The sequence below is a fragment of the Mustela nivalis genome, assembly GCF_964662115.1.
Source record: "Mustela nivalis genome assembly, chromosome: 6".
Taxonomy (NCBI): domain Eukaryota; kingdom Metazoa; phylum Chordata; class Mammalia; order Carnivora; family Mustelidae; genus Mustela; species Mustela nivalis.
In genome coordinates, this window is record NC_139025.1 from 83,860,603 (window position 1) to 83,873,219 (window position 12,617).

The 12,617-nt window shown below is 41.7% G+C and overlaps 1 protein-coding gene across 4 annotated transcripts in view; it reads left to right on the forward strand.

Moving 5' to 3' along the window:
• Positions 1 to 12,147, forward strand: part of TTBK2 (tau tubulin kinase 2) — a 157,972-nt gene extending 145,825 nt beyond the window's left edge. For all 4 annotated transcript variants that reach the window (XM_082735393.1, XM_082735395.1, XM_082735394.1 and 1 more), the window contains 2 exons: positions 5,535 to 6,808; positions 10,497 to 12,147. In XM_082735393.1, coding sequence (XP_082591519.1) covers positions 5,535 to 6,808; positions 10,497 to 10,959 — 1,737 coding nt within the window. In that variant the 3' untranslated portion in view covers positions 10,960 to 12,147. The remainder of the gene's footprint in view (positions 1 to 5,534; positions 6,809 to 10,496) is intronic.
• Positions 12,148 to 12,617: the final 470 nt, after the last annotated feature.

Genomic DNA, 12,617 nt, shown 5'->3' on the forward strand with positions numbered 1-12,617 from the left:
CTAGGCACAATGGTGGACTTCTTTTATTTCTGCTTTAATATTGTTATTTTATGCACATTTTCTTTTTTTTTTTTTTTTTTTTTTTTTTTTTTTTAATTTATTTTTTATTTTCAGCATAACAGTATTCATTATTTTTCACCACACCCAGTGCTCCATGCAATTCGTGCCCTTTATAATACCCACCACCTAGTACCCCAACCTCCCACCCCCCACCCCTTCAAAACCCTCAGATTGTTTTTCAGAGTCCATAGTCTCTCATGGTTCACCTCCCCTTCCAATTTCCCCCAACTCCCTTCTCCTCTCTAACTCCCCATGTCCTCCATGACCCAGCAATTGCACTATTGGGTATTTACCCTAAAGATACAAATGTAGTGATCCAAAGGGGCACATGCACCCGAATGTTTATAGCAGCAATGTCCACAATAGCCAAACTATGGAAAGAACCTAGATGTCCATCCACAGATGAATGGATCAAGAAGATGTGGTATATATACACAATGGAATACTATGCAGCCATCAAAAGAAATGAAATCTTGCCATTTGCGACAACATGGATGGAACTAGAGCGTATCATGCTTAGCGAAATAAGTCAAGCAGAGAAAGACAACATGGAGACTTCTTTTTTTTTTTTAAGATTTTATTTATTTATTTGACAGAGATCACAAGTAGGCAGAGAGGCAGGCAGAGAGAGGAGGGAAGCAGGCTCCCTGCTGAGCAGAGAGCCCAATGTGGGGCTCCATCCCAGGACCCTGGGATCATGACCTGAGCTGAAGGCAGAGGCTTTAACCCACTTAGCCACCCAGGCTCCTGAGATCTAGATATTTCATAAATCACATACCTTTTATTTGGAAGAGAGGCTGTTTGGTATCAGTGTTGAACTCCCAGAGTTTTTATTATCTTACTAACATTACAGCCCTTGAATGAGATGAAAGTTAAAAGGGTATTTATAAGTTAAACGTACATAATAACTAGTTTGCAGTTTATTGTCTCTTGCTATCTGGCCAGTCATAAACATGGGTTAATGATAAATAATGAGGCTACTTTATCTGAACTAAACAGTAATGAGACTGATATTAGTCAAACTGAGTAGTAGGCATTAGTAAAACTAATATTAAAGAAATGGAAAATACCAAAGTCATTTCTAGTTCTGTAAAAAGGTGTTACCCATACAGTTAGAGAACAGAAGAAAGGACTTGAGTGAATTCATGCCTTAATGAGATGTTTGTAAATTATAGAAATTAAAGATATAAAAAATGCATATGGCTTACTGGTGGATCATTGATTTAGTCCAATTGTAAAGTGTCCCAGCGTGGGAAGTTATTTTCAGGGGCGCCTGGGTGGCTCAGTCATTAAGCGTCTGCCTTCGGCTCAGGTCATGATCCCGGGGTCTTGGGATCAAGCCCCTCATCAGCCACCCTGCAGAATGGGAAGCCTGCTTCTCTCTCTCCCACTTCCCCCTACTTGTGTTCCCTCTCTTGCTGTCTCTCTCTTTGTCAAATAAATAAATAAAATCTTTAATAAATAAATAAATAAATTTTTAAAGATTTTAAAAAAGGAAGTTATTTTCAGCTATACTTAGAATTGGTCTTCCTTTTTCTGCATTTAGCTATTGTTCTTTGGTTTTTCTCCTTTTATCTTGTCAGATAATATTTTTGCAGACATTTCTAGACTTCATTTGAGTATAGTGCATGTGGTGGTCTATGTATAATATGCATGATTTTCAAAACCCTTCGGTCCTATCCTTGACTTTTTTGAACCTTTTTTTTTTTTTTCTCATTTGTGAAATTTGAGTAATAAATAGCACCCAGTTGAAATGTAGGGCAGATATGAAATGGAATTAGTAAAAATGGTTTTAGGAATATTTTAGAAACTTAAGGTGCTATAGAAATACTATATGAGAGTATTTTATGCAGTTCATCATAATTGCTCAAAATCTTTTTTCAAGAAAAATCCAGGCAGAGTATCTTTTCTGTGTACAAGATAGTCACTCCTTTGGGATGCCTGGGTGGCTCAGTCAGTTAAGCAGCTGCCTTTGGCTCAAGTCGTGATCCTGGGGTCCTGGGATCGAGTCCTACATCAGGCTCCTTGCTCAGTGGGGAGCCTGTCTCTCTCTCTGCCTCTGCCTGCCTCTCTACCTACTTGTGCTCTCTCTGTGACAAAAAAATAAAATCTAAAAAAAATTTTTTAAAAGATTGTCATTCCTTTTGTCATACCACACACACACACACACACACACACACACACACACACCCTTTTTAAAGAAAAGATTATTTATTTATTTATTTATTTGACACAGAGAGAGATCACAAGTAGGCAGAGAGGCAGGTAGAGAGGGTGGGGGGGAAGCAGGCTCTCTGCTGAGCAGAGAGCCCGATGTGGGGCTCAATCCCAGGACACTGAGACCATGATCAAAGCTGAAGGCAGAGGCTTAACCCACTGAGCCACCCAGATGCCCACACATACATCCTTTTATATCCTGAATCTAAGATGACTTAAACTCAGAAGTGCATGGATTCCCTAGCTCCAATCTTAAAAGAGCAGTAAACTGTTACTTGTGTAAACACTGCTGAGTTTATTTTGGCTGATGTTCTGGAATTACATATAATAATGAAGTGACTTTTGGTGTATTTTCAATGTAGGTCGAGTCATCTCCCTTGTTATTTGGCATTTTATAACTTTGTACCTGATTTTCTTATCACCATCACTCTTAGGTCTTAAAAATTACATTTTGAATAGTAAGTAACTATACATGTTAGGTTTCAATATGATTTTTAAAATATACTAGGAAATTGACATCTGCCTGAATATATTTTAGAATAATGAAAGAGATAGAGGTGTGAGGTGACTTCCTGAAGGGCACCAGCACCGCTGGAACTTACTCCCTTTTCCTGAAGGTCATTATAGGTCTGGGCTTATTGTCAGAATTCATGTCTGAACCCAAACAGCATGTCTTTATTCAATTAACCTGACAGATCCTCAGGATACTGTTTCTATCCAGAAGCTATTTCAGGACATGAGTTAGGTGTTTTCTCCTGGGCTGGGCTTAGGATAAGCTTTACAGGTTTGTAAACCTAACTGTATTCCTGACACACAGAGAAACAGATCCAGACAATACCTCTGACTCTGGATTAACACTGATTTCTTGATGTCTGTAGACTAAGGTGGGGTCTAAGCATAATCTTCCACAACAGTTCCAAATGCATTTTGCTTTGAATTCAGACCAATTTCCATAGTTTTCCTAGAACTAAATTGACTTCATGAAGCAATTTGGCTTATTTCCTTCCTCAAAAAGGCTTTTTTTTCCATACCAGTTTATCTGGTTGATATTTGCTGACTCCTTATGTATCATTTTTGTTTTCTTACACATTACTTTTTTTTCCTTTCAAAGATTTTATTTATTTATTTACTTGAGAGCAAGAAAGAGAGAGAGCATGTGAGGGGTAGGGTCAGAGGGAGAAGCAGACTCCTTGCTGAGCAGGGAGGCTGATGCAAGATTCGATCCTTGTAACTCCAGGATCATGACCCGAGCTGAAGGCAGTCGCTTAACCAACCGAGCCACCCAGGTGGCCTCTTACATGTTACTTTTAACAAATGTGAAAATGTAGAAACTTTAGGAGTCTTAAGGTAGGACATTCTTTTTTTTTTTTTTAATATTTTATTTATTTATTTGACAGAGGGAGAGATCACAAGTAGGCAGAGGGGCAGGCAGAGAGAGAGGCGGAAGCAGGCTCCCCGTGGAGCAGAGAGCCTGATGCAGGGCTTGATCCCAGGACCCTGAGATAACGACCTGAGCCAAAGGCAGAGGCTTTAACCCACTGAGCCACCCAGGTGCCCCTGGGTCATTCTTATTAGATATTGAATCTCTGTCTCTTTCTCTCTTTTTTTTTATTATGTCCCGTTAGCCACTGTATAGTACATAGTTCTTGATGTAGTGTTCAGTGATCCATTAGTTAAGTATAACACCCGGTGCTCATCATAGCACGTGCGCTCCTTAATACCCATCACCCTGTTACCCCACCTCTCCACCCCTCCCCTCTGAAACCCCCAGATTGTTTCTTGGGGTCCATAGTCTCTCTCGGTTGTCTCTCTCTGATTTCTCCTTCTTTGGCTTTTCCTCTCTTCCCCTATGGTCCTCCGTGCTATTCCTTATGTTCCACATATAAGTGAAACCATATGATAATTGTCTTTCTCTGCTTGGCTTACTTCACATAGAGTTAAATGACTTCAGTGGAAGGATGGTAGAATTTAATGTATCATAGGCTTGACCTTAAAAAAAATTAAAGAAGGGGGTGCCTGCGTGGCTCAGTGGGTTAAAGCCTCTGCTTTCAGCTCAGGTCATGGTCCCAGGGTCCTGGGATCGAGCCCCGCATCGGGCTCTCTGCTCAGCAGGGAGCCTGCTTCCTCCTCTCTTTCTGCCTGACTCTCTGCCTGCTTGTAATCTCTCTCTATCAAATAAATAAATAAATAAATAAAATCTTTTTTAAAAATTAAAAAAAAATTAAAGAAGATAATGAAACATTAGGAAACGTCTTTCTTTATATGGCTTTGCTTGTATATTCCTAACATTTATTGATAGAAGTTATGGGAAACAAAATGCATGTAAATCTGGAATTTTTAAATGTACAATAGTTTGACAGTAATTTTTTTCCCCTGTAATCCTGTATCTGGATTCTGGCAGAAAATAGCTGGCACACTCAAGGGGACTTGGAGAGAATTTACTGAGAAGAGCTTTTTACAGATGGGTGGGAAGAGTTAAGAGAACTAACAGAAGCATCAGTGGAGGGAACGATTTCTATCTTGAGTCCTGTGGGAGGAGGAAGAGGGAATAAAAGCTAGGAGAGGGGCCATACCATAGCAGCTGTGGTCAGAAGTGGTAGACTGTAGCCACTACCAAAGCTGTTGTCCCTTGGGCAGGGTGCAAAGAGAATTAATACCCAGACCTGGGGGCGCCAGATGGCACAGTTGGTTGAGCATCTGACTCTTTATTTCGGCTCAGGTCATGATCTCAGGGTCCTGGGATTGAACCCCGTGTTAGGGTTCCCCCACTCATCACAGAGTCTGCTTGTCCTTCTCCCTCTGCTCCTCCTTCTCCTCTCTCTCTCTCTCTCTCTCTCTCTCACTCTCATAAATAAATAAATAAACCTCTTTGAAAATATTAATAATACCCAGACCTTTCTCTACTCCAACTCTGATGTTCTGTTGGTGCTGCCCATTGAGCAAACCCAGCCGGAAATCAGAAGGCAAGGGAGCCTGGGTCGTGCAGTCTGGAGAAGTCAGTGTTGTAGAGCACAGAGCAGGCTAAAGAAGAGGCAGGGATGAGCCTGGAGGGAGACTGTTTTATACAGCTCCTGGGTGGGAGAGCTTGAGCATCATGTACTTTGATTTGGAGCTGTTCATTTTAAATATGAGTTGGGCAGACCTGGTCAATATCTGTGTTCCTCTTACAAATTAGAATTTGACATGTGAAATTTCAAATCAGGCATCTTCATTATAGTCCACATTATTGCATAACACTTTTTCTCCTGTCTCTCCAGATAACAATTCCTAGACCCTCTGTGGCATCCACACAGTCAACTTCAGGAAGCTTTCACTATGGTCAACAGCAAGAGAAGAAGGACCTTCAGCCTGTGGAACCCACTGTGGAACTTTATTCTCCAAAGGAGAACTTCTCTGGCCTGGTTGTAACAGAAGGTGAACCTCCTAGTGGAGGAAGCAGAACAGACTTGGGGCTACAGATAGATCATACTGGTCATGACTTGTTAGCCAATATTAGAGAGTGTAACAAATCTCAAGATCTAGGACCAAATGACCATCCTGACCATAACAGACTGGCTTTGAGAGAACTTGAGAGTCTCCCTAGGGAAACTGAAGAGAAAAGCAATCTTCTAAGGTCAGATAATGAAGATGAGAAGTTAAGTAAAGGGCAGCATTATATTGAGATCGCCTCCCTTCCAGGAGACTTGGTAACTGTGGAAAGAGATCATTCAGCTACCACTGAACCTCTTGATGTGGCAAAGACACACACTTTTAGTGTAGTGCCAAATCAAGACAAAAATCATGAGATAATGAAGCTTCTGGAGGTTGAAACTTCAGAAGTTTCTTCACAAGTCATTGACCCACATGTTGAAGGACAGATAGGTCAGGTGGCAGCAATGCAAAAAGGTAAGCCATCTAAGGATGATGATGTCAGGAGTGCAGACTTGCCAGGTCAGCAGGGAGACCTGTCTACATTTTTGCACCAAGAGGGTAAGAGAGAGAAAATGGCCCCTAGAAATGGGGAATTGTTTCATTGTGTTTCCGAGAGCGAACATTGTCCCCCATCCCGGAAGGATGTGATCAGGTCATCCTTTGTAACTAGACACAGCCGAATCCCTGTTTTAGCCCAAGAGATAGACTCAACTTTTGAATCATCCTCTGCAGTCTCCGCAAAAGAAAAGCTCCTCCAAAAGAAAGCTTATCAGCCAGACCTCGTCAGGCTTCTGGTGGAAAAAAGGCAACTCAAGTCTTTCCTTGGGGATCTCTCAAGTGCCTCTGATAAATTGCTGGAGGAGAGACTAGCCACTGTTCCCACCCCCTTTTCTGAGGAGGAGGTCTTTGCTCCCTTTTCAAGACTGGCTATAGACTCGCACCTGAGCAGATCAGCCGAAGACAGCTTTCTGTCACCCATCATCTCCCAGTCCAGAAAGAGCAAAATCCCAAGGCCAGTTTCATGGGTCAACACAGATCAAGTCAGTAGTGCAACTTCAGCTCAGTTCTTGCCTCGGCCACCACCAGGAAAACCTCCCACGAGGCCTGGAGTTGAAGCCAGGTAAGGCTCTGTGTTGTCACCGTGTTAAGTGTGTAATGTTCTCTCTGTGTCTGCTTGATTATGTTACGTCAGTGGTCTCATTTCTCTGTTGCCTGCTTCTGATTATCTGTTGCCTTCACTGCCTTCCCCAAGCTTTATAGGCCAGTATAGAAGAAGGGGTTATACTGATCCAAGTAAACTCTTAGCGCCCCCACTCTCTAGCATTGTGACCCTCAGCTTCTGCATCCATAAAATAGGTCTTATATTTGCCTTGTGGTTTGGGGAGGATCAAATATGGTTGCGCATATGGACTGCAATATGGTGGCGTACATATAGAGCTTTGTGCCGGGTTTAATTAGCATGCAACCAAGGTCATTTCTCTTTTAGTCCATTTTAACTAGATACTTGGTAATTTTCCAGCTTTTTCTAGTCCAAATCCCATTATAAGAGATGTCATTATGGTGTCAAATTCTAGTGAAAAAGACTGTTTCCATAATTTGATGAATGGGTCCTGGTCACAGTGCTCTTTATGTAATTATAATGAAGTAAACAAACACAAAACCCCTATAGGCAGTTTCCCTTAGGTCTGATGATACATATAGCCATACATAATAAAAGTATTACTTCAATATTTACTATATGGTATACTTGTTAATTGAAGTATTCTTATGTAGAGTTGACCGTAGGGTAATTATATTTTAAAGACGAAGGTAAACTATTGGGAGGTGACAAACCAGTTAAGAGTGCTTTTGTTGGAGAGCGATTATTCATTCCACAGACTAAAATGGTCTCAGCCCTGTTAGAAAAAATGAGAAAAAGAATGACCTTTGAACAAAAACCAGGTGAAAATCAAAATACATGAAGACTGTAGCCTATTCTAGATAGTACAACAATATAGATTATTATTATGGATTCTGAAGTGTATAAAGTGAGAGTCTATCTTTATCATCACCCAGCAGAACTTGCTCCCCTTAGGTAAGGTTAGCTCTGAGTTGCCATAGGGTTTCAGGTTCAAGAGTAACTAAACATTGGATTTGAAGTGCCAATGGGACTAGACTCCTCCAGGAAGCATGGTGATGAGTAAAACAGCAGTCATTTGTGACAGTTTAGAAAGGTGATTCCATGAACAGTAGTGACACACCCCCTCTTCCTTCTGCTTGTCCTCTGTACTTCGTAGAGATGGTGTCATCTGTGGCTTGAGCTGCTTTGGACTTCAGCAAACAAATCTTGGTTATCATTTATTACTTAGCACTTTACGAGTCCCTTAAAAGTAGCACTTGGTAACCAAGCCAAGTGCGTGGCATTGTGTCACAGAGCTGACCAGCCTGGACTTCATCTGGGAATTCAGGGGTCACTCAACTCTCCCATATAGGTCCTGGCACAGAAGACTTATTTTATTCCATTCTTCCAACTTTACTATAACATCCATAAGGATAGGCTTAACCAGAAGGAGTTTCATCATGTCAGAATAAGTAGATGGTGGGAGGAAGAGAGAAAAAATCAGTAGCTTATTGCTGACCCATGACGGTGATGATGGCTGTTTATGCCCCTGCATCTTGCAGCTTCTAATACGACCTTGCAAGTTCTTCTCCTACTTCCTTCCATAAGGAGTGGCATGTCAGCAGTTGAAAGTTTAGTGTTTTTTGTTTGTTTGTTTGTTTGTTTTTAATTTATTTGAGAGAGGGCGAATGAGCATGAGCAGGGGCAGAGGGAGAGGGAGAAGCAGGCTCCCACTGAGCACAGAGCCTGTCACAGGGCTTGACTCGGGGCTTGATCCCAGGACTCCAGGATCATAACCTGAGCTGAAGGCAGACACTTAACTGACTGAGCCATCCAGGCCCCCCAAGCAGTTTAATGTTTAAATTCTTTAACTGAGTGGGTTTTAGGCTGAGACAGAAAGAATTTAGGCCAGAGGAGACACTGATATTCATAAGAATATTCTCTAGATATAGAATTCAGGGGCCCAAGTTCTGTTGCCAGTAAGACAGGGCAGTCAGTCTCCAAACCCAGCTCTCTTGAATCTCAGACTATTGTCAGAGACAGACACTGAAGCCCAGAGAAACCAGTGACTATGCTTTCCTTTTGCAAAGTGTTAAATGAGGTTAAATAATACTTTGATCTGTAGTTCCTGATGTTGGTGAGTGTACTTCACGTTGCGGGGTTTATTGTCTGCATATACACATGCCAGATTTCTATCTTGGAGCATTATACAAAATGGTTTACTCTCTCTCATACTTACTAACATGCTAGAGATGTTTCATTAAGTTGATCCTAAAATTAAAAGAACAAACAGGCCAGGTGCCTGGCTAGTTCAGTCAGAAGTGTGTGCGGCCTTCATCTTGGGGTCATGAGTTCAAGCTCCATATTGGGTATACAGATTACTTAAATAAATGAATAGAAACTTAGAAGAAGAGGAAGAGCAAACGTGCCACAGGAGAAAGGGACCAACAACATTTAAGTCCTTCTGAACGGCAGCCAGCCAGCAAAATACTTTACTTGGGCCATTATTCTCAGCTGCCCAGTAATCTTGGGAGGTAGATAACATTCCCATTAAAAGCTAGGAGAGGTGACGTGCACTGCTGGTGAGGATGTGATTTATGCAGCAACTATGGAAAGCAGTATGGAATTCCCTCAAAAAATGAAAAATGGAACTACCATCCAATCCAGTAATTTCACAGCTGGGTATTTTCCCAAAGAAAACAAAACACTAATCTGAAAAGATATATGCACCCCAGGTTTATAGCAGCATTATTTACAATAGGTAGGATATGGAAACAACGTGTCTATTGATGGATGAATGGGCAAAAATGTAGGGGGGCGGTGTGTACATGTCATAGAATATTGCTCAGCCATAAAAAAGAATGAAATCTTGCCCTTTACAACATGGACAGACTTAGAGGGTATTGTACTAAGTGAAATTAGAGAAAGACAAATACCAAGAACATATAAGTGAAATCATATGGTATTTACACACCTACATGTGAAATCTAAAAACACAGAATGAACAAGCAAGCAAACAGAAACAGACTCATAAATACAGAGAACAGCCTGCTGGTTGCCAGAGGGGAGTAGGGTGGGAGGGGTGGGCGAAATAGGTGAAGGGTGGGGAGTAAGAGGTATGAACTTTGAGTTACAGAATAAGTCATAGGGATGGAAAGTATAGCAAAGAGAATATAGTCAATGATACTGTAATAAATTTGTACAGTGACAGTAACATTTCTCATGGTGAACATTGTTAATGTATAGAATTGTGAAATCGTCCTGCTGTATGCCTGAAATTAACACATCCTGTGTCAACTGTATTTCACTTTGAAGAAAAGAAAAGGAGAGGTTGGGGCACCTGGGTGGCTCAGTGGGTTAAAGCCTCTGCCTTCAGCTCAGGTCATGATCAGGGTCGTGGGATCGAGCCCCGCATTGGGCTCTCTGCTAGGCAGGGAACCTGCTTCCCTTCCTCTCTCTCTGCCTCTCTCTCTGCCTACTTGTGATCTCTCTCTCTCTCTGTCAAATAAATAAATAAAATCTTAAAAAAAAAAAAAAAAAGGAGAGGTTAAGTAATTTGTCCAGACTCATGCAAGTGGTGTGTGAAAGAGTAACTCTGTTTCCAGTGTTTGCTGACTTGACTTACCTTATACACATTATCATTAGGATACTGTGACTTTCTGGACGCCTTTGGATTAAAATGAAAAGATTTCTTGTCTGTTCTTTTAAGGCTCCGCAGATATAAAGTCCTAGGGAGTAGCAATTCTGACTCAGACCTGTTCTCCCGCCTGGCCCAAATTCTTCAAAATGGATCTCAGAAGCCCCGGGGCACTCCTCAGTGCAAGAGTCCAGGATCACCCCACAATCCAAAAACACCACCCAAGAGTCCAGTTGTCCCCCGCAGAAGTCCCAGTGCCTCTCCTCGAAGCTCTTCCTTGCCTCGCACGTCCAGCTCCTCACCATCCAGGGCTGCACGGCCCCACCATGACCAGAGGAGTTCGTCCCCGCATCTGGGGAGAAGCAAGTCCCCTCCCAGCCACTCAGGATCTTCCTCCTCCAGGAGGTCCTGCCAGCAGGAGCACTGCAAACCCAGCAAGAATGGCCTGAAAGGATCCAGCAGCCTCCACCACCACTCGGCCAGCACTAAAGCCCCCCCCGGGAAGAGTAAGTCAGCCACTAAACTCAGCAGGTAGAAGCCGGGCTGCATCTCTGTGAAAGGTGTGAGATCCTCCTCCTCAGCCTGATGCATGTGTGTCCCTGTACTGTCTATTTAAACAATCAGTGTTGATCTTCTCTTGCAAAAGAAAGTAACATGATAAATTATTTATAAGAAGACATAAATTTATGATAAGGAATTACCTAAGGCAGGCAGCAAGCAGATCAGGAATCAATGCCTTTGCATAGGAAGGGGCAATCCAGCAAAATCCAAGGGGGGAGATTAAAGGAACTCTCATTTTTCAGCTGCCTTTGAAACAAAAGAGTTAAAGGTAGGAAATGGAATGGAATTTTAAGGGGTTCGGCCTGTTGTTTTTTTTTTTTTTTTTTAAGGCATTGCTCAAAGATTATATAGCAAAAGTGAAATTTGTTGTTTTAATATTTTCGTTCAAAACTTCCCAACCTTGGAGAGTCAGAATTGCTCCAATAGGATATATAACGAGTCTGCTGCTGAGGAGCCAGTGCCCGTGTACACACGGCTCATGTGTTTATTCGTGTACTGGGAGTTCACACCTTGACTTTGCCTCACTCCTGCTACCCTCCCTGCATTTCACAGTTTTTAAAGTTAGAGTATCTCCCCGGAATCAGTCTCCCTTTTCTTACTTTAACAGTACCTTCTAATATGCTTTTAGCAGCACATACTGAAAATTTCCAATCCAGTTGTGTGTGTGTATGTTGTTGTTTTTTTTTAGTCCCCTAATATTTTTCTGTTGAACAGAAAAAAGTAACAGTTCACAGTTCTTAACTCAGTATATTTTTATTGTGAAAAAGAACTACTGAAACGTAGGTAAAGGAAGGAGAAGCTGAAACAGCCTACTGCACAGGCGTTAGCACGTTAGGGACAGAGGGACAGAGTGGGGTGAACACCCTTCAAGACAAAAGAACCCTCTTCCCCTCCATTTCCTCCTTGTGGAAGGAAGACCGACCAGAGTAGACCTTGCTTTCTTAGGTCTTCTGGATACTGACTGTTTTCCAATATCAACCTCCAAGATGATACAAGGGAAGTCCGATGCTGTGGAATGTGACTCTATGCTCTTAGAGATTTAGAAAGAAAAACAGAAATTAGGTACGTTGTTGAGGCTTATAATCCTCAAACTTTGTATTTTATATACGTTTAGCCAATAAGGAATGAGTATCTGGGGAAATAAATTTAGGCTCAATATCTATCTTTTACTGTTTTATTACTGCTTCTCCTATGCTTTAGTTTGAATGTTTGGGCTTTTGGACCTGATTTCCTTGTAACCTCAATTTATAAAGCTGCAAGGAGGAGCGTGTTTGTTCTCATTTCAGTCTTCTGCTAATAGGAATCAGGCAAAAGTAAATTATGCTAGATTTTTCCAATGGGCTCTTTTCTACTCTGTAGGTGTTTTGTGTTGTACAGACCTTATTGAGGTCAGGTAAATTGGTCTGCTTGCTGTTGCAATTTGCCTTCTAGCAAACATCTGTGCTTTCTCTTTGACCTTGTGTTTGCTGCCAAATCGAATATGGTTGAATTGGAAACCAGAAAAAAAAAAAAGGGAAAAAAAACAAAAAACAAAAAGAAAGAAGTCTGTTTCCTCACCAGGTGACTACATTCTAATGATGCTGCATCAAAGCTGCCCTGAAGCTGCACTGGTCTTCTTGTTCTCTCTGTGCG